Raw genomic sequence first — 27,744 nt, forward strand, 5'->3', positions numbered from 1 at the left:
AAAGAGGAATTGACCAACTCGATACACTTCTGTGGTGAAGTGATCGGCTTGGTAGGTGAGGACAGAGCAGTATATTGACCACCTGGACTTCAGTAAGGCTTTTGACCCTGTCTCCCATGAGATCCTTTTAGAGAAGCTGTTGCTGTATGGGCTGGATAGGCAGACAGTGAAGCGAACTGAAAGCCCAGAAAGCAGTGATCAGTGGCAAAAATCTAATTGGAGGCCAGCAACAGTGAACCCAGGGGATGAGACCGGGTCTGGTCTGCTCAGCACCTTCACTAACGGTGTGGGTGATGGGGCAGCGTGACAATGCTGGCAGGAGCGGTGCTGTGCTCCCAAACAGGGGAACTTGGGTAGGCTGTAGAAATGAAGTGCGACCAGTAGGAACTGCTGCCTCTGGGGAGGAGCAAGTGCCGGCACATGCTGCGGTCTGGCTGCTGGGTACAGAAAGACCGGGGGGTCCCGCTGGGATCCAAGCTGACCACGAGCCGGCACGGTGCCCCGGCTGCAAGGAACGCTAACGCTACTCCGGCCTTCTCCGCGCACAGCATCGGTAGCGGGCGGAGGAAGGTGACCTCGCCTCTCCCTCGCTGGGCCTCTACTGCACGGACTCTCCGCTGCCGGCCCCGAGCGCCGCTCCGCACAGAGCCGCCAGGCGCAGGCCCGGGCCGGGCTGCAGGCGGCGCCATCCCCGCCCCGCCCGGCGGCAGCGCGCAGGCGCATCGCGGGGCCGGACGCGGACGCGGAAGCGGGCGCGGCGGCGGCGGCTGTGGTCCGGCCCCGTGCTCTCGGCCGGCCGCGGGGCCGGGCACGGAGCCGGAGCGGCGGGCGGAGGCGAGCGGGGAGGCTCGGAGGCGGAGCTGGGCCGCGGGGTGAGCGGAGCGGCCTGGAAGCATCGCGGCTGCTCCGTGGAGGGCAGGGGCGAGCGAGGGAAGCGTGTGCGGCGCGTTTTGACGCGAACCCGTGGGGGTAGGGAGCGTCTGTGTGCGCCGTGCGGGGAGAAGAGCAGAGCAGAGCAGAGCCGAGCCGAGCCGTTCGGCTCGTGGGGAGGCGTGCCGTGCTGCCACACGGGAGGGTAACTCGGTCCTTTGTTACGGGGAGACCGCAAGGACACCCAGCTGGGCGCTGCTGGATTGCTGCAACCTGCCAGGAAAGCACAACTGAAGGTATATACATATATATATATATATTTAATGTATTCTATTTATTTTCAAGAATGATGTGTGCGACCATCAGCTGTACAGGGTGTTGCTTCACCACTCTCATGCCTGTACATACATGTAAATGACCCAAGAGAGCCCGTTTCTGCATTCCCAGCACAACCTGCCTGGGCTCTGTGAGAACCCTCTGTTCTTATCAGGCTGATCCAGCTTCCTCTGCAGTGATGAAGTCAGCCTTTCACTTGGCTAACTGATTGCTGGCACTCGGTCTTAAATAGCGAATTGCTTTGTGCTCTTCTTTGCCTGGATGATAGTAAAGTGTTGCGACTTCTTAAAAGAAGTCCTCAGGACAATCAGGCAGCAGAGTTGGTGGATCTGCCTAGCAACTAAATGTTTTAAAGGCAAATTTATACCAGAGAAGAGGAAATAGTGACCGGAGAGGGAATACTGAGTGGCTTTTAGATAGTGATGAGCATGAGCTGAGAAACAGCTGATTATTTTCCTCAAGGACTGGTGACTCCTGTTGGTTCCAGTGCCACAGCGAGAGGTAGCATCTGCTTGAAGCCTTGAGCTCTGTGTGACCTTGCAGTCTGTGCTCAGACACTGAATAACAAGTGCAAGAGCAGAAGGGCAGAAGCAGTGACTTCTGCAGGGTCATGTTGTGGAGAGCTGGAAACAGGGCCCAGCTCTCCAGTTTTTATTTTCTGTCATGGAGTCGTACAATGGCTTGGGTTGGAAGGGATCTTAAAGATCATCTAGTCCCAACGCCCTGTCATGGGCAGGGTTGCCACCCCCTAGGTCAGACATTAGATCATGTTCTATCTTACGAGAGGGCCTGAACAAGACTGCTTTCCCTTGGGGGTTTTGAGAGGAGAGCTGCTTTCTGCATGTACCAGTAATTCTGGGGACAGGGCTAGTCCAAGAATAGGCTCGTCGTCTTGAAGTGAGGTCATAAACCTCTGCAGGATGGGGGGTTTCCTTCAGAGCTTTATTCTGGGTTCAGAATCTCAAAATTTAAAACTTGCACCTTGGCTGCTTCTACTGGTGAGGAACCGAGGTGCTGGCTCACGGCTTCGCTACGCACAGCTCAGAGATGCTAACCTCCTCCCTTCTGTTCCCGCAGCGCCGTCCGGCAGCATGGTGAACGAGCGGCGCGAGGGCGGGCTGCTGGTGCACCTGGGCCCCCAGCTGCAGGCCTACCCGCAGGAGCTGCTGCGGCAGCGGCGCGGCCCCGACGGCGCCCCGGAGTACCTGGTGCGGTGGCGCGTGGTCGGCGCGGAGGAGCGGGCGGCGGGCGGCGGCGGCGGCGGCTCCTCCGCGGGGCTCCGCTCGGAGAGCGTGGCCATGTGGCTGTCGGCGGAGGAGGTCCGCGCCGGCTGCCCGGCGCTGCTGGGCGGGGGGGAGCGGGCGGGGCCGCGGGCGGAGGAGGAGAGGGCGCCCGGCCCGCCGCCCGCGGCGCCGGACGAGGCGTCGCTGCTGGAGATGAAGGCCGACGTCGGGAGCCTGGTGCGGCGAGCCGGCCGGCAGCTGGCCGGCGGCGGGACCCCCGCGTCCTCCGTCCTCAACACCGTCCGCGTGCTGAGCGCGTACGCCGGCATCGGCGCGCTGGCGGGCGCCTTCAAGGAGACGGGAGCCCTCGAGCTGCTGATGGAGATGCTGTGCCACGAGGAGAAGCCGATCTGCCGCGGCGCCGGCGAGATGCTGAGGGCTCTGGCTTCGCACGACGCAGGTGGGGGCTGCCGCCGAGGGCGCCGCTCCTCCGGTAGGGCGGGGGCTCGGGGAGCGGGGCCTTGCGGGGCTGTTGGCTCTGCCGTCGGCGGCGGCGTGCAGCCTCGCCTCGGGCCCCGCTGAGCAGAGGCTGATCCTGCCCGAGGCTCTCGTCAGGGAGGAGCTGCCGTGGCTCGGAGGTGCAGCGATGTGTTGGGTGCAGCCAGTGGGTTGCTGTGGACCAGCAGAAGTGGTGGTGTGTCCATCTGGCATGTGGTGTCCCACAAGAGTTGTGTGGCTTGTCCTGTCCTGGTGCTGGGTCACACTGCTGTGGGACAGCTGGGAGGCAGATTGGGTTTAAAATGTGACCCTTATTGTTTCCTGGACATCTGCTTTGGAGTCAGTAGTTTGGGGTTGCTGGTTTGGGGGAATCCAAACAGCCCTTGGGATGCAGAAATGCGATGTTACTTGGCAGAGCAAAATGTCATCAATTTAACTCAAAGGACAGGCTGCAGATCATAGAACCACAGAATCAAAAAGTGGTAAAGGCTACTATATGATCATCCAGTCCAACTGCCAGCCCATCTCCACTGTGCCCACTGACCTGAGTAGCACATCTTCCTGTTTTTTGAACACCTCCAGGGATGGTGACCCCACCACCTTCCTGGACAGGCTATGCCACTGCCTCACTGCTCTTTCAGAGAATAAGTGTTTCCTAGCAGCCAACCTGGACCTCCCCTGGCACAACGTGAGGCCATCCCCTCTCGTCCTATGGCCGTTCCCTGGGAGCAGAGGCCGACCCCACCTCACACAGCCTCCTTTCAGGTCGTTGCAGAGAGCCACGAGGTCTCCCCTGAGCCTCCTCTTCTCCAGACCGAACAGCCCCGCTTCCCTCAGCCGCTGCCCATCACACTTGTGCTCCAGACCCCTCACAGCTCCGCTGCCCTTCTCTGCACACGCTGCAGCCCTCGGTGCCTTTCCTGCAGTGAAGGCCCAGCACTGAGCGCAGCACCGAGGTGCGGCCTCCCCAGTGCCAGTGCGGAGGGACGGTCACCTCCTGCTGCTGACACACGCCGGGGTGCCCTCGGCCTCCTTGGCCACCTGGGCACACTGCTGGCTCATGTTCAGCCGGCTGTCAGCTAACGGCCCCGCAGCCTTTACCTGCGCACTGCTTGCCAGCCACTGCCCCAGGGCTGCAGCGCTGCGTGGGGCTTGTGTGACCAAAATACAGTACCTGGCACTTGGTCTTGTTAAAGCTCATACTTGTGGTAGCAGTGGCAGTATGAAGACGGTTGGACTAGATGATCTTATAGGTCGTTTCCAACCTTGTGATTCTATGATTCTATGATACAATTGGCCTCTGCCCATTGATCTAGTCTATCCAGATGTAGTCCCCACTGCCCTCAGGCAGATCAACACTTTCTCACAACTTCCTGTCATATGCAATCTTAGTGAGGGTGCATTCAATCCCCTTGTCCAGATAATAAACAAAAATACTAAACAGGGCACTGAGCAGCAAAACTGTTTCTTGCTTTCCAAAGTCTGTCTGATGCAAGGAGGATGATGTAAGAGTGCTCTTTAGGGAGCTTGAATGGTTTCTGTTGTTGTTACAGGGAGTCGGACCTATATCCTTCTGTCTCTGAGCCAGCAGGATGGCATTGAGCAGCACATGGACTTCGATGGCCGTTACACCTTGCTGGAGCTGTTTGCTGAGATGATGTCCTCTGAAGAGCACTGTGTGTCCTTTGAGGGGATTCATCTCCCCCAGGTAGTGGCAAGGCCTGCCAGTTCTGGAATGGGCAGGAATGAGAGTGGGGCACTATAGCTGGCTGGTGTCCTGCTTGGTTGGGAAAGAAGGGTGGTGGTTGACAGTAGGCAGCTGAGCAGGACCTGATGTTACAAGGGCTGGCGCAGGGTCTGGGCCTGGCTCGAGGCCAAGGTGCAGTGAGGAAGCAGGAGGAGAGCCTGTCTGTGGGCAGAATGGGCTGAAGGGGAGCTGTGTTACCGCCCGCTGGTCTGCAGCCATTGCAGAGCTGTGATTGAGCTGGTGAGGGAGTGAGGTGCTTGGCCAGCTGCAGTCTGACAGCCCTGCCTGTTGCAGATCCCCGGGAAGCAGCTGTTCGCCCTGGTGAAGCGCTACCTGTGCGTCACTTCTCTCCTGGACAAGCTCAACAGCAGTGAGGAGCAGAGCGAGGAGCGGCAGAAGAGCAGCCGTGTAAAGCAGGAGTTTGAGTTCAGCATGGCTATGGCAAACCTCATCTTGGAGCTGGTGCACGTGATGGGCTGGGACCACAGCCACAAGCCGGAGTCACCATCCCAGCAGGAGACGAAGCCTCGCACTACCCGCTCCATCTTCCAGCCTAAAACCCCAGCCTGCATTGCTAACCCAGTGCCTGTGCTCTCTTCTAACCATGGTTGCCAGAAAAAGCAAAGTTGTGCCTTCATGACCCCATCAGACTTTGCTGACCGGAATGACTATGTGGAGTATTTGAAGGCAAACCTTGTGTGTGGCATGCGGGTGCGCATGCTGGAGGACTGTGGTGATGTCAGAGCTGGGGATGAGGGCAAGTTTCTTCAGGGCAGTTATAAGATGCACACAGCACAGGTAGGTTGCTAGTGGAAGAAGTCTGGCTGGGATGGCGGAGGGGAGTAATGGGTGACTGGTGATTTCTTAATGGTATCTTCATATGTTTGAGGCTGGACTATAGGTGTACTATAGGTGTACTGTGATTTGGGCTAAATCTGTCCTATCAAAGAAGTCACCTTTCAGAGCTGAAAGTGGCAGTTCTGAAATAAGCTTTCCTGTTGAGTATGATCTGTCCTGCAAAGGTTTCTCAGCTTCTGTAGAGGTGACTGTATCCTGGAACAGTTGTTTTCCCTGCTTACATCTTGGGGGTAGTTTGGGAACAGGTTAGCTGGACGCAGCAAGAGCTACTTGAACGCCTTGTGCCTTTAGAAATGCTCTTTGGGTGAGGGGACCTTAACAACTTACTACAAAAAAATAGAGCTGTTAGTGCTGCACTGTTGCAGTAGAATTGATGAGCTTGTGTCATCAGGTCAGGGAAAAGGCCTCAATACTGTAGGAAGAGCAGAGGGTCTGTCTGTAGGCATTCAGCTCTAGCCATCCCCAGAACATCCTGCAAATGTTGTGTGGGTAAGTCTACACTGGAACAGCTGGGCCTAGAGTCAGCCCCTAGAGTGGGGCTGGAAGAGCATTTGAGTGGGCACTGGGAGTTGTTTGCTCCAGCTTGGGCTTCTTTCTTGAGACTTCTGTTCTGGAGGCTGGTTAAGTTCAGTGAGGGCTGTTGTGAAACGGTGCAGGGAGCTGATGGGCTTTGTGCACCACTCCAGTCTACGTGTGGTTGTTTCTGCAGGTTGTCTACCATTCTGGTGCTTTGGCCAAGTCTTTGAGCCTGTACTGCAGCTAGAGTTGCAGTCACTTCTTAAAAATCAAGCTTTTGCTGACTGTCATCCACAGTTAGAGAGCTGTATCTGCTTCTGTCCTCTACTCAGTCCAGCACTGTGTGAATCATAGGATCAAAGAATATCCCAAGTTGGAAGGACCCATAAGGATCATCGTGTCTGGTTCCTGGCTCCAAATGCATAGTTTGGTTGTGGAGATAGTTTGAAGCTGCTCTAATTGTTCATGGCTGTACTTCTTCAGCCTGTGCTTAGAGGCTTCCTTACTTCCAGTTGATTTCTGCAGACAACAGGTGGTCTGCAGAGGGGCCAGGTGCCAGACTAGTGCACAAAGCTGCACATAACTGATAATCAAAAATCAGTCAAAAAACGTCACTGATATTTGTAGAAATGCATGACTTCCTAATGCTCGTTCCAAATCTGTCTTGCTGTAACCAAAGCTTGCTCCTAATCCTTCCAGAGAAAAGGCAGAGAATTTGAAATTACCTTCTGCACATTTAAAGACTATCACTTTTTTTTTTTACACACGAAATCCTTTTTAGCAACTAACTTTGATTACTCCAAGCTCATCAACCGCCTCTTGGTTTTGGAGCACTTCTTGCAGCTGCAGTTTAACCAGCCAGTTTAAAATGCTCAGAAATGTGCTGGTGGGATGCTGGCAGACTTATCTGCTGGTGTGGTGGTGGATATTACAAGCACGTGCCTGTACAGGGAGAGTGTAACTGCTAGGGCAGTTTGTGCTGTGCTAGTTTGGCTTGCCCATCTTTGTGCTGTTTTCCGTTTCTGTTTTTTCCCTTCATACTCTTAAGATCCTGGCTTCAGATTTCTTGCCCAGATCCTTTACTTAATCACTTTCTTCTCTGGTTTAATAATTTCCCATCTGGTGCTCTGTGCTTTTCTGAAATTTACAATTGAAATTGAGCTTTTAATCTATAAAATCAGTTATTTCATTAAAGAAAATGAATGTGTGTCAACCTGCCGAGCTGAAACTTGACACAGGCTTACCCGTTACTTCAAATTTTGTTTATCTTCAACACATTTAGTTATTCTTTCCATTAAAATATGTTTTAAAATTTTATGTACTGCTAAAGTCAAAGCACTGGATCTGTTCTGATGATGATTATTTTTTTAAAATCATTTCTTCCCTCAAATCGTGAGTTCAAAAAACGATTTATTGTGTTCAAGAAACACAAGAGGTATTGAGGTGTTGTACCTAGGGATGTGATTTAGTGGGAAATATTAGTGGTAGGTGGACAGTTGGCTGGATGATCTTGGAGGTCTTTTCCAACCTTGGCAACTCTGTGATTCAGTAAGTACTGTCTTTAGGGTTCATTGATCATTTGAGAACATCTCTGAATAACAGCAATCCTTCCCGATTTCCAGCTGTGCCTTCTGGCAGATTACTTGGCATCTTGCTTCTCTTTCAGTTGCATCACCTTCCAGATTTGTGTCCCTCTTCCCCCCTGTTGATTTGCTTTCTCTTTCACGTATATTCCAGCAAAACACATCCTTAGTTTTGGACCATACAGAGGTGATTTTTTCATTGTGGGTCTCCCATTCAATAACTGCTTTGCATCTTGTTTTATTTTAAAGGGGATGGTTAACTTTTTGCTCTGTAATGCCTTTAACTGTGCCATCCATAAGGAGATATCCAAAGGAAATATCTTTCTGAGAGATCTTTATTCACTTAATTATTTTGAGCTGAGCTGACTTCCAGTGCACTTAGTTCATTTGGCCCGTGAGTTCCTCCTTTTGTTTATTTTTCTATCTGATCGAGCTGAATGAACCTCCAGGTGCTTATTTTGTGTTGGTTTGTTTGTTTTTGCAATTGCTTTATATTCAGTTAAAGCCTTTTGTAAGGCTTGCATTACTGGCAAAGACATCTTGCAGTGGTGCAGCCTTTGGGGATGTCCATCTTTATCCTGCTCTGTATGCTCGTACCTACATGTGTGTCTGCAACAGACCCCCCAGAGTTAAGTGAGAAGTTTTTGATTCAAACTCATTGAGAATTTTTCTTTCCATGGGAAGATATCAAGGATCAGGCATCTCAAAATCATCTTTGTAATGTCATTTCTAAATTGCTGTCTTGGACCTTTGCTATCATTCTCTTACTGAAGGGAAACTTGATTTATATCTCTGTTCCTCTTAGAAACTTTTTGTCTTGTGACTCATACTTGCTTTGTATTGTCAGCTTGCCTGTCTTCTTGTCAGCCTTCTGTGTGCCAAATGCAAACTTATGTGTGTTTTTCATTGGGACCAGCCTCTCAGGAGTCTCTCATCTCTCCTTTCCTTTGCTTTGGTTTCTATTGCTTTCTTTACCTTTCCATGTTATGGATGCAGTGTTGTGTAGTTTTGCCATCATTTCTTGTCCTTCAGTCCTTTATATGACTCCTTAAATGATTCCTTTGAGATTAGTTTTGATGTATTGCCAGTTTGGGTCAGGGATTCTTGAAGGCTAATTGGTGCTGTGTATATGGCTTAACTCAGTTTCCTTCCATCTGGGGCTTTCTTGAAGTCTCTCAGCATCTGAACTTTTTGTCTTCCCAGCAGCAGAACGAACATGAGTGAGTGAGCAAATCTGACTGCCTAATCTGTTTCACCCCTAGGTTTTGTGGCAGTCAACAGGTCAGACCTACTGGATGCATTGGCACATGTTGGAGATTATTGGCTTTGGAGAGGAGCGGGATGATCCTGGTGGTCAGGACAAAGAGTATAATCTGATAGAGAGCTTTAATCTAGACAAAGGTGAGGTTTTGCACTGCTTGTGTGTGTCTGTATCATCTGTTTTTGATTCTACTATGGCACGTTTTTCAGTGGTGAACTTTATATGGCTAGGTGTGTTTTTCTTTAGTAGGCTGAATTTAGCAGCTTGATTGTGCAGAGCTTTTTAAGTGGTCACATGTAGCTGCTTATAGTATTTTTGAATTCTCGACTTCTGTCATGATACAATAAAGAGTATAAAATTTGATTTTAACTCTCTCAAAAATACATGTTAGAATTAGCTAAACAATCTGCCAAAATAAGAGTGTAGACTCTCAGAGGTGAGTCTGCCTTAGAGACCTTCATATCCACTTAAATAAGAGATGCAGACTGTTAAAAGCATTAACACACCAACTTCATGTTTAACTTCATGCCACTCAGCTTTGGGAAAGATGAGTGTGAAATGCACTTATTTCAGAAGACATCTGCAGAATCTCCTGGGATTGGGATCCTTTGATGTAGTCCTCACTCTGGGTGAGGATAAAAGGGAGGACCTATACTTCAAGTACCCCCTTTTTGCTCAGCATCTAATGTGACTCAGGCTAGGGTACTTGATGAAGTAACTCTTTTGTCAAGCCCTTGATCATTTGGTCAGGATTTAACTGCTGCAAGAGATGATATACATGAGAGCAGCTAGTGATCCACTTCTGAAACATTCTTATTGCCAGTGGAAAAGATGGCTACTTGATTGACTTCTGACTCTTGTACCTAAAGATTAGCTATCTGCGTGTCAGTTTGAACTCGCTGAATTCAAATGAAGTTGGTTAAATTTTTTTTTCTCCATAACTCAAGTTTTGGTAGAAGTATGTGCTCTATTTCGGTTCTTTGTAAAGCTGTGTGCACTCATCATATCCTACAGAAATTGAAATGAAAAAACAGGTGCATTCTGCTTTGGTTCTTGACACCTGAATAAATCTGCTTTTGCTGGCTAACTGTTGGCAATCAACCATGCATATAGTTGCTTGTTGCTTCTTGGCTTGTTTGACCCTCTTCTATTGAATCTTGAAGAAGTGAATGTCTCCTAACTTGCTTTTGCAGAGAGCTGCAAATGGTTGCTTAGCAGTTATTAAGTGTTGGTTCAGTTTTTCTAAATGATCCAGTGAAAATCTAGGCTAATAACAAATGTTGTCTCCCTCTCTTCATTTTGAAAGAATTAGCGAAAAGGAGCTTGATAGATACGCAGTCTCCTTTTGCCTATGAGTACTTCTCCTGTTTGCCAGCAAGAAGCGTTGGGAAGAGAGAAACTCCAGGCAGAATTCTCTTCTTACTGACCATTGAGCAGCTCAGACTGGCTCTCCTGGCTGCAGCCTGAGCCATGTCCTGGCACAGGCCCTGTAGGAGCAGTCTGGCAGAACAGTAAGCCCTGTGGTCCATGGGCTTCTGCTCTGCAGCCCCAAGAGGCTTCAGAGAAGACTGCAGTCCTCACCTGCCCCACTCTAGGGCTCTGTGTCCAGCATGTTCCCTGCCTGTTGCTGCCCTCTTATCACCTCCCTATCCATCACTGGGACGGGATCGGGGAGGTCCTCACGAGTTCCTGCTGTGGGAGTGAGGGCTGTGCAGCAAAGGATGGCTCTGCGGAGGGAAGCTGGCGGGGCTGACGGTGCCTTTTTTCTCTGCTGTCCTGCAGCTGCACAGCCGCTTTTCTCCAAGCCCCCGGGGGGGCTGTACTCGCTGCCTTACCTGGGGGAGCAGCCGAGCAGAGCTGCAGCGACCCTGAGCCGCGCTGAGTGGTGGGAGCTGCTCTTCTTTGTGAAGAAGCTGGAAGCGCAGGAGCAGGAGGAGATCGTCCGGCTCATCCAGCAGGAGCACACTGAGCAGGTATGGGCCGGAGCGGCACGGGGAAGCCCGAGGAAGGGGCACGTGGTGCTGGGGAAGGGTCCGGGGCTCTGTGCCGGTGCAGCACCTGTGTCTGGTTGGGCCCGGGCCGTCTCAGGGGCATGGGGTCCATGGTGTGTCTGTGTGGGTTGACGTATCCCCATCCACGCAGCTGCCGGAGCCGGCCGAGGACGCCCTGCTGCAGCTGCTGGTCCCTGTGGAGCTGGCCCAGAAGGTGCTGCAGCACCTGGAGAAGCGGCTTCAGGGCAGCGCTCAGAGCGAGCTGCGCGGCTCCCGTGTCTACGCCAAGTACTTGGCGGGGAGTGCAGCCGAGCAGCACGGCGGGGGCAGTGCCACGATGTGCTCAGATGGCGACGACCCCGGAGCCGTGCCGGCCGAGGTGGCGAAGGAAGAGCTTTCCACAGCCACGGCCCTCAGGTCAGATTCCCAGCTGTTCTGTGAGCTCCTGGAGAGGGAAGGGCTGCGCTTCCCGCAGGCAGAGGAGCAGAGCGAAGGTGAGGGCCCGACGGAGGGAGGCTGCGGGCGCTGGAGGCGGCCCGGGGGAGGAGGCCGGCGGGTGCCGGGGCTGCGGGCCCATCTCTGGGAGCTGCCGCGGGTGCTGCTGGCGATGTCGCAGCCTCCCTTCCTCCTGCAGCGTGGGGCGGCTGCGAGGGCGGCTGCCTGGCCGAGGTGCAGCGCGTGGCGGACGCGATCCTGCGTGGTGACTGCGAGGCAGAGCTGCGCGTGGCCGGGCTGCGGCACGTGGTGAAGGTGCTGGAGGAGGCGCAGGAGCAGCACTGCAGCAAGGCGCAAGGCGGGCCGGAGACCAGGTGCGGGGCTGAGAGGGGCGGCTCTCGCGTCCCTGTGCCCCAGGTGGGCTCGCGTGGGGCGATCCGAGCACGGTGGGGCCGCGTGGGCAGGTGAAGGCGGGTTCCCTGCTGAGGTGTCCTCGGCCGCGCAGGGAGAAGCTGGTGAAGGCGGTCATGGAGCTGCTGGGTGCTGAGGAGGCGGAGCCGTGCCCGGTGGCGCTGGTGCTGCGGCTGGTGGCCCTGCTGATGCAGAGGTGTGACTGGTGTGTGCCCTTCGCCACAGAGGGAGGTGTGCGGGCGGTGCTGGCCTGCATGCGGCAGCACGCGGCCTCGGCCCTGGTGCAGCAGGCTGGCCTGGCGGTGAGTGCGTGCGGGAGTTCAGGGGTTGGTGGGGCCCGCTTTGGTGCCCGCCGCCCCCTGAGCCGCTGTGGGCCACGCAGGCCCTGAAGGTGCTGGTGGGAGCTGGAGGTGCCAGCGGGAAGCCGTCGCTGCTGAGCCACGCCGACGCGCAGATGATGCGGGAGATCTTTGCCAGCATCGGCTCTGCCTGCGGCGAGGGCTCACCCGGCCTGCTGGCTGCCATCCCCGCCGCCATCCGTGCCATGCAGGGCCTGCCAGGGTAGGGATGGGGCTGGGCGGGTCCAGGGGAGCTGTGCACCTGGGGAGGAAGGCACCCACATGGCCGCATCCTCGCAGGGGCAACTCGGGTGTGCAGAATGGGCTGCTGGTGGTGAGGATGCTGGTGGACGGGCACCGAGGCCTGGCGGAGCAGCTGGTGGGCTGTGACCTCCCCGTGGTGCTGCAGAGCTGCTGGCGGGCCGGGCGGGACACCGGCTGCCCCAACACCATGCTGGCCCTGGGCATCATCAACCGCCTGGCGGATCACCGGTTGCCCCACAGCCCTGAGATACCAGGTACTGCGCGGGCGGCCCTCTGTGCCACGGTCCTGCAGGCGGGGGCTGAGGATCTCATCGTGTGCTGCCTGTCCCACAGGCGCCGAGGCTCTGCTGCTGGAGGCGAGGGAGGCACGGGTCCCCGCAGGCGGTCTGTGGGACGGCGCGCTGCCCGAGGATGTGGTGGTGGCCCTGGAACGGCAGCTCTGCGGCGTGGCTGCCATTCCTGCGGGTGAGGCATCCCGGCTTTTGCAGGAGCGCTGGTGCTTCCGTCCGCTGCTGCGCAGCCTCGAGCTGCCGGGGGCAGAGAAGGCCGTGGGGCTGCGGATCCTCAGGTGGGGCTCGGTCGAAGCGTGGGAGCCCAGGGCAGGGCCGCCTTGAGCCCCAGCCTGAGCGGGCCCATCTATCGTGCAGAATCCTGAGCGCGTTCCTGGACGGTTACCGGGAGGACGCACTGCCCTGGCATGAGTGCGTGGAGCCGTGCCTGTCCTTCCTGAGCTCCCACGGCGGTGACTGCGAGGTGAGAGGGCCCCAGTGCTCCTGGAGGCAGGGAGGGCTGTGCTGTGTGCCACCGACTCAGCGCCGTGTCCCCGCAGGCGGTGCAGGAGGCGGTGGGCTTCCTGCACCGCCTGGCTACTGCCAGCAAAGACTGCGCTGTGGGGATGTGCCGTGCGGGCGCCCGTGAGGCTGTGGCCAAAGCCCTGGACAAGCACAGCCTGGCCCTGCCGCTGGCACCGGCCCTCCTAGAGCTGGTGAGCGACTGCGAGAGGCACGCTGTGCTCTACAGGAAGCTGACGGGCAGCATCTTGGCCGGCTGCATCCAGGTGGGCTGGGTGTCCAAGCTAAGTGGCTTGGGGAGAAAAATGTGGCCCACTGATGGCATATCCCCATCCCCCTCCCCAGGTGGTGCTGGGGCAGATTGAGGAGCACCGCCGCAGCCAGCAGCCCATCAGTATCCCCTTCTTTGATGTCTTTCTGCGCAACCTGTGCCGAGGTGAGCGTGGGAGTGGGAGCTGTGCCCTGTGCTGATGTGTGTCCCAGCAATAGTTGGAGGTTGCGTGTGCTCTCCCTGCAGGCTCCAGCGTGGAGGTGAAGGAGGACAAATGTTGGGAGAAGCTGCAGGTCTCCTCCAACCCGCACCGCGCCAGCAAGCTGACGGACAGGAACCCCAAGACCTACTGGGAGTCAAACGGCAGCACCGGCTCCCACTACATCACCATTCACATGCAGTGCGGGGTGGTGGTCAGGTAGGGCTGTGCGGGGAGGAGGTGGCTGCTGGGCTCCACGCGTGCTGTCCCTGCAGCCCTGTGCTCGGGTTGCGGGATGTGGGTGGGGGCTGCGGGGCAGCGCCGTTTGCCACACTGCAGGGAGATGAGCATGCTGGTGGCCAGTGAGGACTCGAGCTACATGCCGGCCCGCGTGGTGGTGCTGGGAGGGGACAGCCCTGCCGACGTCCGTACGGAGCTGAACGCAGTGAGTTGCACCAGTGCTGCTGGGCCGTGAGGTGATCCCGGCCGTGGCTGCACAAGGGCTGACCAGGAGCGTGAGGGTGGCTGCTCTCACTGCCCACACTGAGAGCTGCCATGTGCCCGCAGGTGACCGTCCTGCCCTCGGCCAGCAGGGTGGTGCTGCTGGAGAACATGACGCGCTTCTGGCCCATCATCCAGATCCGGGTGAAGCGGTGCCAGCAGGTGGGAGCTGCAGCCAGCCTGGGGCGTGGCAGCGGGCGTCGGGGATGCACACAGAGCTCGGGGTTGTGCTTTTCTGCAGGGCGGCATCGACACGCGTGTGCGTGGCATCGAGGTGCTGGGGCCCAAGCCCACCTTCTGGCCCATCTTCAAGGAGCAGCTGTGCCGGCGCACGTTCCTCTTCTGCAGTGCTCGGGCGCACGCCTGGTGCCAGGAGATCCACCAGGATCGGGGACAGCTGTTGCAGCTCTTTGGCAAGTGAGTGGTGCGTGGGCTGTGCTGTCTGTCCCTGAGGACCCGAGGCAGCAGGGGTGGTGCTGGCAGCCCGAGAGGGGACCGTGGGGCAGAGGCTGAGCCCTGCCCTGGGAGGTGAGGGGCTGCAGCAGTGTCCTGCCTGGTGGGGGCAGGGCTGGGAGCGATCCCCATCGCCCCCTAGACTGTCGAGGCGGTTCCGTGTGCAGTCGGTGGGTGTTTGGTGCCATACCGTGCTGCCCCCTCGCTGTTCCAGGCTGAACCGGGCGTTACAGCACGAGCAAGACTTCGCCGACCGCTTCCTTCCTGATAATGAGGCAGCCCGAGCCCTGGGCAGGACGTGCGGGGAGGCCCTGGTGACCCCCGTGGTGCAGAGCATCACCAGCCCAGGTACCGCCGTCATCCCGGGCCCTCCCCGCAGTGCCCGAGGCCCCCCCTGAGTCTCTGCGTCCCGGCAGACCCCAGCGGCATCAGCCCTCTGGCCTGGCTGCTGGGCGAGTACCTGGGGAGCGCAGAGCAGTCCCGCGGTGACACCTTCGGTTCCTGTGTGCGGCGCCTGACCCAGCTCCTGGTGCACGTGGACCCGGGCGGCGCAGAGCCGGAGGAGGCGGGAGCGGCCGGTGAGCGCGGGGCTGCCTTCTGCGGGGCAGGCAGGGGGCAGCGTGCGGGGCTGAGCCTCGGCCGTGCCTTGGCAGGCGGGAAGGAGGGCAGGAACAAGGAGACGCCAGCCCGGGTGGCGGTGGCAGTGAAGTCTGGCGGCCTGTGGGACATGGTGCGATGCTGGTGTGGCGTGGTGCAGCAGCAGGTAGGGTGCGGGGCGGTGGGTGCTGGCTGGGCCTGTGTCAGTCCCGCTGCAGCTCAGCCCTCGGCCGTGCCCGCAGGTGCAGCGGTTCCTGGAGATGTCAGGGCAGGCACCGGACGTCGTGGAGCGGTACTGCGCGCTGTACCGGCGCCTGCGTGGTGCCACAGAGGAGCTCTTTGGGCAGCAGGCCGCCTTCGTGGCAGCCCTGGGCCAGGGCTTTGCCGGGGCTCTGCTGCAGCTCTCCTTCCTGACCGCCTTGCACGTGAGTCCAGGGCCCTCGCAGGTGCCCGTGCTCGGTGTGGTGTGCTCCATGCCTGGACTGGCTCACCCGTGTCCCCTTCTTAGTGCCCCGGGGCTCCTGCCCGTGCCCTGTCCCCGCTGCGGCCGCCCCTTGCCCACGCAGCCATCCCTGTCCCTCCGCAGGTGAGCGAGCAGTTCGCCCGCTACCTGGACGGGAAGGTGCAGGAGCTGCACGGGGCCGCAGGCAGCACAGCGCAGCTGCAGCGGATCCTGGAGCCCTTTATAATCTTCGGTGGCCTGGAGTTTGCCCACACCTTCGAGCACTTCTATCGGTGAGTGCGCCGCCCCTGCTGTGCCCTGGGGAGGGAAGGGCTGCGGGGCCCCGGGGCTCTGTGGCCCTGCAGCGGCCCGTCCCGGTTGCAGCGGGGCCGGTGGCTGCGGGGCTGAGGCGGCCCTGACGTGCGGCTGTGGCAGGCTGTACCTGGGGGACCGGCTGCTGGCGCAGGGGCCCTCCTGGCTGGAAGGGGCCGTGGTGGAGCAGATGGGGCCGTGCTTCCCCCGCCGCTTCCCCCAGGAGATGCTGAGCGATCTGGCAGAGTCAGAGGAGCTGCGGCGGCACTTCCGCCTCTTCCGACTGCAGGAGCGGGACCGGCGGCTGCTGGAGCGCGGCCTGGGCACGGAGAGCCCCGAGGCTGAGGTAAGGGGCAGAGGGATGGGAGCCACCCCGTTCCCGTGGGGTCCCGGGCCTGTCCTGAGCCGCCCTCCGTCCCCAGGCTCCAGGGGAGGCCCCCGCGGCAGATACGCCAGAGGTGGAGGTGCTGCTGCTGTCCCCGCGCTGCTGGCCCGTGTCCCCGCTGTGCTACGTGGAGGAGCCCCGGAGGTTCTTCCCGGCAGCGCTGAGCTCCCCGCTGGATGAGTTCGCGGACTTCTGGCGGCACAGTGAGTGCGGCGGCCGTGGGGTCGGGGCTCCCAGCCGGCGGTGTGGGGGCACCGGGACGCCCGCGAGGCTGACGCTGCCCTGGCAGGCCAGAGCCGGCCGGGCTGGGTGTGCGCGAGGCCCCGGCGGCTGCAGTGGACGTGGCTGGGCCACGCCGAGCTGCGCTTCGGAGACTGCGTCCTCCACGTGTCCACGCTGCAGATGTACGTCCTGCTGCGCTTCAACAGCACCGAGGTAGGAGCCGGGGCCACAGGGCGGGGGGGACGTGGCTGGTGCTGCCTTCTGGGGGGCTTCCAGCGGTGTTTGGGGCGGGGATGTTCCTGCCTGGCCATCGCTCTCTGTTCCTCTGCAGGAGGTGTCGGTGGAGGCCCTGCTGCAGGCGACGGGGCTCCCTGCCGAGCTGGTGCACCAGGCCCTGGCCCCACTGACCCGTGATGGCATCCTGGTGCAGAGCTGCACGCAGGGGGGTGAGTGTGGGGCTGGGCACCCCTGGGGCAATGCTGGTTTGGCTCCTTATGGTGCTAGGTGGGGAAGTGGGAGTTTGGGATGTAAGTAATTGGGCAGGGTGCATCTGGCTGCTGACACCCTGGGTCAGGGTGTGAGGTTAGGGCGGGAAGCTGGAGACTTAGACTGACTGTGGGGTTTGGGAATGGTGTGTGGGGGCCCAATCTCTGTGGTTGGTTGGGTCTGAGGTCTTTGCATGGTGTTGGGTATTGTGTGAGCATCATGGGCTTGAGGCTGTGTGTGGGGGACTGGTATTGGGGTGGGAGCTAGCGAGGCAGCAGCGGTATGCCCCAGGTTGGCTCCAGCAGCCACACAGGCCTCCTGGGGCTCCTTCAGGGACCAGCTCGTGGCCTGGCTGACCGTGGGCCGGGTGCAGCTCCAGGTGCCCTGCGGCTGAACCAGGCGGCCCTGGCCCATGCCTCTGGCCGCCAGCTGAGGCTGCTGCCCCGGCAGAGGTACCTGCGGGCAGAGAGGGCTGAGAGCAGTGCCTTGGAAAGGAAGAGGAATGTCCTCTGCTGCCTCATCACCCGCATTCTCAAGGTGGAAAAGCAGCTGCACATCGACAACCTGGTGTTTAAGGTATGGAGGCTGAAGGTTTGGGGGCAGAGAGGGGCTGCTGGGTGATGAGTGAAGAGTGATGCGCTCTTGTGCTGTTGCAGGTGATCGATGCCTGTGAGAAGGGTAGGCTGGGGCCAAGTCTGCAGTTCCTGAGCTTCTGCTGTCACAGTGTGGATGTGCTGTCCTGTGTCCTGCACCTGCTGAACCAAGGCTACCTCCGGCGCCAGGATGAGAGGCCTCATGTCCTGGAGTACGTCTCTGCTGAACACACATCACCTCTTGGAGGCCAGGCACAGATGGTTTTCCAGAGAAGACTGCCAGATTCTTCTTCGGATGACAACAGCACAGACTGTCTGAATTGGTAGGGATGCATGTCTCCTGCTGTTGGGGGGTTGCACATCTCCACGTTGTACAAATGTGACACATTGTTCCATTTTAGGTTGAATCCCAGCATAGAAAAATCAGAGGAGTTTCTGCTGGCAATGCTGCAAGTGCCAATGGGGCACACACTTAGCCTGGAGGAAGCAAAACTGCTCATGAATCAAACAGTACAACAGGTCCAGGATACCCTGAGCATCCCGGAGGATGTTGCTCGACACCTCCTAATGCACTGCAGGTGGAATGTGGATTTTCTCATCCAGTGTTATGTAGAGGACCATGAATCTCTGCTCATCTCCTCGGGGCTCCGGGTGGAAAATGCCCAGTGCCCTCCAAGCCCAGGAACCCACTGCCCAGTCTGTGTGAACCAGCTGTGTCCCACTGAGAAGCCACCCACCCTCTGCTGCATGCATTACTGCTGCAAGGTGAATATCAGAGCCTTTAGCTCCTGTAATCTGGCAGGGGTTGCTGCTGTCTAGTTGAAGCAGCTGTTCCTTCTCCAAAGCTGCTATCGAGTGATTTTCACAGAGCTTATACTTGTTAGCTTTGTTTGTTGTGATCCTTTAACTCAAAATTAGTCTGTTCCCATTCTTGTGCTTTTGCATATTTAGTGGTGGTTTCATGTGCCCTCTGCTGGGTGGGGTGGGCTCATGGGCTGGGATTTCTCCTTCACATGACCCAAATATGTAGCTCCTGTCTAGCTCTGATCTTTCCTGTATTTTCACAGCCTTGTTGGAATGAGTATCTCACAACTCGCATTGAACAGAACATGGTCCTCAGCTGCACCTGTCCCATCTCTGAGTGCTGTGCACAGCCGACCACAGCATTCATCTATTCCATTGTTTCCTCCAAGGAGGTTATAGCCAAGGTGAGGTGTAGGAGAGGTGGTTACTGGGTATCCAAGCTATATTCCATTTCGGTCATTGCTAACAGATAATCTTGCTGCTACTTTTCTCTATCATGTATTTCAGACTGGTTTACACAGTCATCAGAAGCAGCAGGAGCTGCTTGTTCTGATGCAGGTGTTACTTTTTTTTCACCTCTCTTCTTTCAGTTTTTAATTTCTGCTTAGAGCTGAATCCCTTCCCCACCTAGTGGCAGAGTTGTGGCTGTTGCATGACTGCATTTAGAATCCTGTGTGAACAGTTAGATAGAGAAATGAACTGTAGTCACAAAGAGTGTTCTCTCATCATTTCACTTCAGCCCTGCAAACTGGCAACCAAAATGGGCAAGGGTATAGAAAACCAATTTATTCAATGTATCCTTTATATTTTTTCTTTAAGAAGTGTTTGGCAGGTTACTGCATGTATCTGGGCACTGAATTCTTATTGGTTTTTCAAATCTTATGGTCCCACTTGTCTCAGAGCAGGCTTTCATATCCTATTGCTATGGTTTTTTTACTGCCAGTTTTAAAAAGTTGCTCAGATGCTCTCAGTGAAATGTTGTCTGCTTCTTTTCTGCTCAGCAGTGGGATGGCTGGAGCTTTAGTGCTTTAACACAGAGCCACATGTACAGAGTCATAGAATAATTTAGGTTGCAATAGTTGCAATAGTATCATCCAACTCTGTGCTCAAAATAGCCAGCTTCTTGAGTGAACATCTAACGGTTTTACCACTGATGTTGAAACATATTGCTCCATGGTCCGTCTTTTGCATCTTCCATTTAGGTAGCTCTAGGCAATGATAAGAGGCCCCTCTGCTGCCTTCTGTCCAGGCTGAATAAACCTAGCTCTCTGTGTCCTTTCATAAATCTCGTGCTCTAGTCTCTGACTGTTTTGGTGGCCTGTGGACTGCACTTCTATTCTGTTAATGTCTATCTTGTACTGGGAAACCCAAACAGTTGCTAGTGTCCACTTGTGACAGCAATAATAGCTGTGAGAAATCCCCTCTTGCTTGCTCCTTGCACTCTTGCTGACACAAGAGTTTTTATCCCCAGAGGTGCCTTCCAGTTCTTAGCTGTTCTGCATTTCTATAAAATAATCTCCTGATAAGAGATGAGACGTGGGGTAAAGACACAAAGGGTACAAAATACCAAACCAGCTCAGTGCTTTTCTGTTGCAAGCAGTTGTTGAGGTGGGTGTAGAGCCCAGAGGTTTCAGACCCCAGGTGTAAGGCCTAGCCATCGAGATTCTGTGCCTTATGTCTCCTCTCTGGCTTCTCCTTACAGTATGAAAAAGCCCTTCTCAGATGCTATGTGGAATGTTGTTCCAACCTGACATGGTGCACCAACCCTCAGGGATGTGATCAGATCCTTCTTAAGGATGGACTTGGTTATGAGGCAGCCTGTTCCAAGTGCTCCTGGATATCTTGTTTCAACTGCAACTTCCCAGAGGTGAGGCTAAACTGAATTGCAGGCTTTGCTGCCTTGGGTTTGGCACTTACCTTTCTGTTTTTGTGTGGTTGACTTTCTCTTCCTTTCAGGCCCATTATCCTGCTAGCTGCAGCCACATGTCTCAGTGGGTGGATGACGATGGCTACTATGAGGGAATGACAAGTGAAGCCCAAAGCAAGCATCTGGCTAAACTCATTTCAAAGCACTGTCCAAACTGCCAAGCTCAGATAGAGAAAAATGAGGGGTGTCTGCAGTGAGTATCCGTTCTTGTTTGGTACTTAGTACAGGAAGGTGTAAAGACACAGTTAGCTCCACTGTGTTACACTGTGTGCTGTGTTACTGAAGGGAGAGATGAAGTTTCATGTGGATCTCACTCTAAACTGCAGAGTGCTTAGTTTACCCTTCTTAATAAGGTGGTACTCTGAGATTGTGCTGCCTCTTCTCCTCGTTTGCTACTGGAGACACGATGTTTTTTTTTTTCTTTTTTAAAAAGCATCATTTACTTCCAGCAAAACTTCAAAAAATACCTGCAGGGAAGTGTATAGTAATGAGAGAATGAGTGACTAGGCTGCATGCTTCAGCTCCGTGGCGTAAGGGAGCACTGGGAGTAACTGTTTTCAAGAGGCTTTTAGGACTGAATGATTCCCATTGTTCTTGTCCATCCATGCAGTATGACGTGTGCCAAGTGTAATCATGGCTTCTGCTGGCGTTGCCTCAAGCCCTGGAGGCCAACTCATAAGGATTATTACAACTGCTCTGTTATGGTAAGTAATTTGCTCTGTCCCAGTGGTTTGTGCTTGTGTTCAGAAACACCTGGCCTCTCAGGCAAAGGCCGAAGATCTAAAGTGAGGTGGGATGAGACCAGGCTCTTCTTGGTGGTGTGTAGTGATAGGACAAGGAACAATGGCCTAATACTTGACATAGGAAGTGGTGGATTAATATGTGGTAGAACTTCTATATGGTAAGGGTGACAGAGCATGGAACAGGCTGCCCAGAGGTGGTGAATTCTCCTTCTGTGGAGATATTCAAGACCCATCTGGATGCCTACCTGTGTGACCTGTTGTAGGGAACTGCTTTAGCAGGGGGTTGGACTCGAGGATCTCTGGAGGTCCCTTCCAGCTCCTGCAATTCTGTGATTTTGTGATCTCTACTTCTGCCCTTTTCTGTGGGCTCAACATCAAGCACTTGCCACTGATACCAACAGTATTGTCAAAGCCTGTATCTGTGGTAGCCATTTCCAGGCAATACTGGCACCTGTGGGAAGTTGTTACACATTACTTTTACCTGTCTTTTCAGGTGAGTAAGGCAGCTTGGCAGGAGAAGCGTTTCCAGGATTACAATGAGAGATGCACCTCTCATCATCGTGCGAGGGTAAGGCCTCCTTTTTTTTTATTTGCAGAAGCTTTGTTGCCCCAGCCCTGGTGACTTTCAGATGTGTCTCAATGCATTTCACCTGAAGCTTAGAGACAGGCTTCAGGTCCTGGTGAGGATGGCTGGTTCTGGCACCATTGATCTGGCATAAGGGGTAGTTCTTGGTCTGCTTTCTTCTGTCAAGTCTTTGGAAATGCAGCACCTAACTTGTGGTGTTTCACCTGCTCAGACTGATGCAGTAGTTGAAAGCAGTGGCAAAGAGGACTGAAGGCTGAACTCTGCCTAGAGCTGAATTGCTGTGAAAAGTTAAAACTGTAGCACAGTAGAGATGCTGTAGTTGAGTGCAGTTGGGTTGCTCTCCTGCTGCTTGCATTTTCTGTTTTGGTGCTTTAGAGTGTGCAGCAATTATCTGTGTGAAAGGTGCTGGTTTTTTTTTGATCTTGTGGAGCTTGAAACTAACTTTTTTCTCTCCTGTGATAATTGCAGGAATTTGCTGTGAGTCTGAGGAACAAGGTTTCTTCCATGAGTGAGATACCGAAAATTAGGACTTTGACCTTTGTTCTCCATGCCTGCAAAGTGCTGGAACAGGCACGGAAGGTAAGACTGGATAACAAGTTTAGGCTTTATTTTTTTTTAAGTATGTTATGCCTTTCTTAAAGTGACAAGATACCATTAGGAAGACCTTGCTGTAATCTAACAAGGGGAGGCAAAAATACCTCAAGGGGAGCAGTAGCATCAGAAAAGGAGACTCATGTTCACCTTTCTGAGCTGGGCTCCCTCTGCAGCGCTTTTCACGGCTGGATCATAAGAAACAGCTGGAGTTTACACCTTGGAATCAGCACAGGTGTTAGAGTTAGTCTAGAGTTAATCTTAGAGTTGATTTGGTCCACTCTGGTTTGAAATGCCCTAGTGGTGGGCACTTACTTTTGGAGAACTCTCCAGATATTGATACATTTGGGAAGTCCCTCTTGATGGTCATGATTTTCCTTTCTTGACTGCATGATGAGCTGTAGGTATTTTAGGTGCACTGACTTAGCAACACATGCCCTGCTGGCTGTATTGTGAAGGATTTGTAGTGCAGCCACTGGATCTGTGCAGCAAACCTGTAGTAGGATAGACCTGTTTTCTTTCCCCTGAAACCTGGGGAGGATGTTGGAATTGCCTTTACCATGCATACCTTCTGATTTTACAGATGCATACCATCTGTACTGGCAGATTTGATTTTGAGAAACACTCAGAACAAGAGAATCTGCCCTGTTTTGTCTTCTCAGTATGGCAATCCCTGTGTTTGCTAGGGTACACATCACTGTTTTCTGCTGCTGCTGGCTTTTCTGGCCTCCTTTCTTTAAATGGAAACAGCGGTCTTGTTCTTGCTGGGTACCTGGATGGCTTTAGCAGTCGATCATCCTTAACTGAAGCTTGTCAGTTCTTGAAATTATTTTATCCTGGGCTCTTGGGGCTGAGTAGAGCCATATTTGCTTTCCATTGGCTTCAGTTCTCTGTTCAGTGCCACGTGAGTTCAGCCCAGGCTGCCCAGCAATGGGTAGGTTCTGTGCACTGATTGTTTTGATACCTTCCCTGTTGGTCAGTCACACTTGTTAGGCATTTGCAGTCTGTGTTCTTGTGATGTTTTGTGAGTTGGGAACAATCTGGTATTTCAGACTTAAGTTCAAAATAATGACACTCATTTTCAATTTAAATTTTGTGAGTAGGCCTAGGTGGTCTGGCTCTGCTGTCACTTGGCGTAATGGTTTACTAGGCTGTTACCACAGACCAGAAATGTGTCAGACTTCTCTGAGCCATTGATACTGAGGACTGGACAGATTTGGTGCTGCTCTCCTTCTTTCCTTGCCCACACTGAAGCAGAATGCTTAACTGCAAGGTCTGTACTGCTCCAGGTGCTGGCCTACTCCTGTGTGTACAGCTATTATAACCAGGACACGGAAAGCGTCGATATTGTGGAACAGCAGACTGAGAGCCTAGAGCTTCACACAAATGCTCTGCAGATCCTTCTAGGTAAGTCCCACAGTCTCTCCAAAGTACTGACTAGCAGTTCCTGATATGTGGTTCAAAGGGTGATAGCTCTATAATGTGTAGCTGTAGGGCAATAGCATACACACCAGCACCCAGCAGATATCTGGTCACATCTCCCAGCATGTTTCTGACTTCTCAATGTCATTTGGGGAAGTCCATTGAAAAAATTTGGCTGCTAGCACAGTTTGATGCAGTAATAAGCAATATGCTTCCTTCTGAAGGAGGAATGTATTTGCACAAGGAATCTAAGTAGCTGTGACTGGCTTGATAATGAGCTCAGAGACTTGTTTTCTGCTTAAGAACATGGGGAGCAGTGTGATTTTTTTGGTCTCAAATTGTAGAGGAAACCCTGCTGCGGTTCCAGGACCTGGCTTCTTCTCTTCGACTTCTGAAAGCAGAGCATTTCAGTACTGGTTTGGAGTTGGTGCATCGGATCAAGGAGCGTCTCTTTGCAATTCTCTGGCACTCCACACAGGTGAAGTCCCTGGGATCAACAGGTGGTTTGTCTTGCTCTGATCTAGTTTAATTTTGGCCAGCCTAGAAAAGGTCTTGATTAGCTGAGGATACAGACTGTGAGGTGCTGTGAGTATGCATGGGTGTTGGGAAGGGATTTGCAGTACAAAGTAGATCTCACATTACGTATTGTCTCACTCTTCTGTGTGATTTTCCATGCTGTTTTTCCATGCTGGCAGGATTTCCGTATTGGGCTTGAGGCTTTGGCAGATCCTGCTCAGACTAAGGTGAAACTCTCAAATGTGCCTTCTTCGTCCACTGCCTCTTTAGGGTGAGTTTTCTTCACAGGGTAACAAGGAAAGGTGGTGAGTGCAGAAGAAGCACTCGTGACCAATTTTCTCCTGTGCTCAATGAAATGCAAAATAGTGAATAAAATATATTGATTTCGTGTGTCCTGTATTGTGGTTTGAAATGAGAGGATAAATAACAGTTGTGTAGTGGAGGTTTCACTAGTTGAGAAGGCTCCATTGTTGGCAGACCTAGTTATGGGTGTTGCTCTACCTGGACTCTCCTAGGTTCTTGCAGAGAGTCACCTGCTCTTTCTTCAGAAGTGTGTTAGAGATCTAGGAGGTGCCTGAATGAGAACAACGAGAAGAACACACTTGGAGAGAAATAGAAGGGCCTAGCACTTGCTTTAGAAAGGGACTGGAGAAGACACGGTTGTAAAATAATGTGTTGAGAAGTGAAATTAATGGTTTCTTGTGACCCTCATCTAGAGTACTGAGCTGGAAGTTGTTAAGTGTGATTGAAAGGTGATGAGTTTAAAGCAGAGTCCCCTTCTGTATGATACATTGCTTAAACCAAAGGACACAACGGGTAGATGCAGTCCTACTGTGACCAGACCCTTGGACAGCTGCTGTGTTTCTGGGAGTTAAACAGGGCATGCTGAGGACTACAGGAAGAAATGACAGATAGGCCAAGGGAGACTCAGTTTTAGGGCAGGGTTTCTTATTTCTTCCAAGAAGGCTGAGACTCCAGAGCTGCTGACTGCAGTTTGTTGGCCTATCCAGAGGTGGCTTACTGGCACATCCTTGTGCTGCATGTGTGGATAAAGCCATTTAATCACCACCTTCTAGGCGTACCTGCATAGCTGCTGAATCCCTAAGACATAGCTTTGGCAGAGGTTGCAGAGGTGATGGAGGTGGGAAGGACAAGGGTAGTGGGGCTGGGTCACGGTTGCTGCTCTGATATTCTTCTCTTCAACAGGCCCAAAAGTGCCATCTTGTGCAAGTCCCCCGACACAGATGAAGATGGCAGTGAGGTTGAAGATGAGGAGTATGAACCACACTGGCAGGAAGACTATGACGATGATGACGACGATGACCTAGATGAAGACAACTTTCTGTTTTATGATGAGTCAGATAACCTTGATTGTGACTCCTACTTTGATGATGATGATGCCTATGACTAGAGATGGGCTGCTGTCATCCGACCTGCCAGTCTGGGTCTCTGCCTCCTTGCTGCAGTGACTGGTTTATCTTTGTTTCTTTTTTCAAAAACAGTGAGGAGCTCCCAGGCAGAATTAAGAGACATTCTTTGGGAGCTGCTTCCTCCTTAACTCTCCTTTAATATGCACAACTGTTGCTCTGGACAGATGGGCTGTATTACTGTGGTGATACTTCCCAGAAAAGAACATCTCTTGTTTCTATTTCCACCCTATTTTCAGTCATCTAGTTGAGTTAGAAAGTCACAGCTTGGTTCCAAATTGAGGACTGTGTGGCACCTGTTAAAGGAGTTAAGAGTTCAGTCCTCAAGTCCTGTGGCCCATGTCCTTGCATGACACTGTATAATCTAGTCAGTGTATAGAAGTATTGTGAAGCAGTGTGTTAACACTCAAGCCAAAGCCAAAGCCTGGAGCTGATGGGGTTCCCTCCAGAGCCACAGATGGACATGGCTCAGTGCATTCCTCCATCTGAGGGGGACACTGTTTTTACTGTTTGTTCTTGGAGCTGTCTTCTCTGCTATGAGGCAGGATGGGCTGTTACCAGTGTAGGCACTGGTTTGCAGGGCTGCATTTAAGTGTATAAATGCATGCATGTACATACATCTATAAAAAATACATACATATACAGAGGTTGTTGGGAATGTACGTTATCTTTTCAAAAAAAAAAAACAAAAAAACCCTGAAGAACAAGGGTTGAAAAAAATCTCTTTATAAAAGTTTTTCTTTCCTAACACTAGCCTCCTTGTGGTCAATAGGGGACATGACATGGGTGCAGAGGGAGAGAAGTGATCTAGATGAGCCCAGTCCAGGAATTGTGAAATTGTTGAAGGTTTGGGATCCTCCCCCATTCAGACAGAGGGACGGCAAAGAGGACAGAGTACCGGGGGGGAGGGAAACAAGAAGTTCTCCTTGAAGTGTATTGCTGATAAAAAGAAGACCCCTCAATGTAAACCCTCATCTTAAGCCAAACCACGACCCAAAGCTGGACAACATCCTCCAATCACACAGATGAAGGCAATCCCTTTAATCTCACAGCAGCCCCAGAGCACTGCTAGAGCTAGGGTTGTGTGGACGGGGAGACAGAACAGAGAGGTTCACTCTCTCCTTGCACATCATCCAGCTTCCTCTTTGTCCTCTAGTTTTGTCTCCTGTAAAGCCTCTGCCTGTCCTCATGGTGTCTCCCAAGCCCACATCTCCAGGCCAGAGCTGGCTGCCAGCCTACATCATGTTCTGAGCCACGCTCTGGCACTTAGAGCAGAGCCATTCTTTAGCAGGCTTCGAAGGAAGAATCCCCTGGGGCCAAAGGTCCTTATTCCTGTCCCTCACTGGAACACCTTCATTACATGGCATACCTTACCATTTGTTTTTGTCACTCACGGAAGCTGGGAAGAACTACAAATAGTTACAAAATGGGTGGTGCAGAGGCAATCTCTTTTCTCTAAGCCTGCTAATCCTCACTTTTCTGACTTCATATGCTACCTGACAGTGCCATCACTTTGAAGTTCCGGATGGCCATCCTGGTTGTGGCTGGGATCATTTTCTTTCTAATGGTGCTGTGCTTCAGATTTAGGATAAGAATAATGTTGATAACATGTGGACGTTTCAATTGCTGCTGAGCAGTGCTGCACAGAGCCAAGGTTTTCTCAGCTTTTCACAGTGCTCTGCAGCAAGAGGCTGGGGGGCACAGAGGTGACAGCACCAGGGCATGCCAGGCTGGCCGCAGGGATGTCCCCTACCAGGTCATGCTGAGCGGTAACGCTGGGGGCTGCTGGTCTTCAGCTGGTTGATGGTGAGCAGTTGTGTTGTGCATCACTCATTCTGCATATTCTTTTATTGTTGCTGTTTTATTTTCCCTTCTTTTTCTGTCCAACTCCACAGCAGTGCAAGCCAGATTCTCTGGAATCAGCTTGGTAGTGTCTGTTGTCCTAATGTCTACCTCTCACCATGCACGTGTATTGAGAGAGACTGAAATGGCACAAATAACGCAGAAAATAGACCTAAAAGTTATGTCTCTGAGTGCAGCAAAGGAGAGAATTAAAGTAAAAAGGAATCTAATCCCAGAGCTGCACGACAATCTGAACTATACTGTCCTCTGGGCTGGTGTCCGAGGGAAGAACCCCAAATCCCA

General features: G+C 53.7%; 1 protein-coding gene across 1 annotated transcript; it reads left to right on the plus strand.

The window, feature by feature from the left end:
• Positions 1–760: 760 nt before the first annotated feature.
• CUL9 (cullin 9) lies at positions 761–26,324 on the plus strand. Its single transcript, XM_090134634.1, has 41 exons — positions 761–1,166; positions 2,284–2,889; positions 4,481–4,635; positions 4,969–5,472; positions 8,894–9,032; positions 10,675–10,865; positions 11,035–11,377; positions 11,518–11,692; positions 11,824–12,031; positions 12,112–12,290; positions 12,368–12,585; positions 12,665–12,899; positions 12,979–13,084; positions 13,161–13,388; positions 13,468–13,558; positions 13,640–13,811; positions 13,932–14,037; positions 14,160–14,255; positions 14,335–14,510; positions 14,761–14,894; positions 14,963–15,124; positions 15,200–15,309; positions 15,386–15,568; positions 15,730–15,878; positions 16,021–16,243; positions 16,320–16,485; positions 16,572–16,717; positions 16,836–16,950; positions 17,364–17,566; positions 17,647–17,906; positions 17,985–18,348; positions 18,651–18,791; positions 20,090–20,254; positions 20,344–20,507; positions 20,925–21,018; positions 21,551–21,625; positions 22,112–22,222; positions 23,524–23,641; positions 24,001–24,134; positions 24,352–24,443; positions 25,379–26,324. The coding sequence occupies exons 2-41, from the start codon at positions 2,298–2,300 to the stop codon at positions 25,581–25,583; spliced, it is 7,428 nt and encodes a 2,475-aa protein (XP_089990760.1). The 5' UTR covers positions 761–1,166; positions 2,284–2,297; the 3' UTR covers positions 25,584–26,324.
• The last annotated feature ends 1,420 nt before the right edge of the window (positions 26,325–27,744 follow it).

Source organism: Phasianus colchicus, chromosome 2 (genome assembly GCF_987193195.1).
Source record: "Phasianus colchicus chromosome 2, bPhaCol1.hap1.1, whole genome shotgun sequence".
NCBI lineage: Eukaryota > Metazoa > Chordata > Aves > Galliformes > Phasianidae > Phasianus > Phasianus colchicus.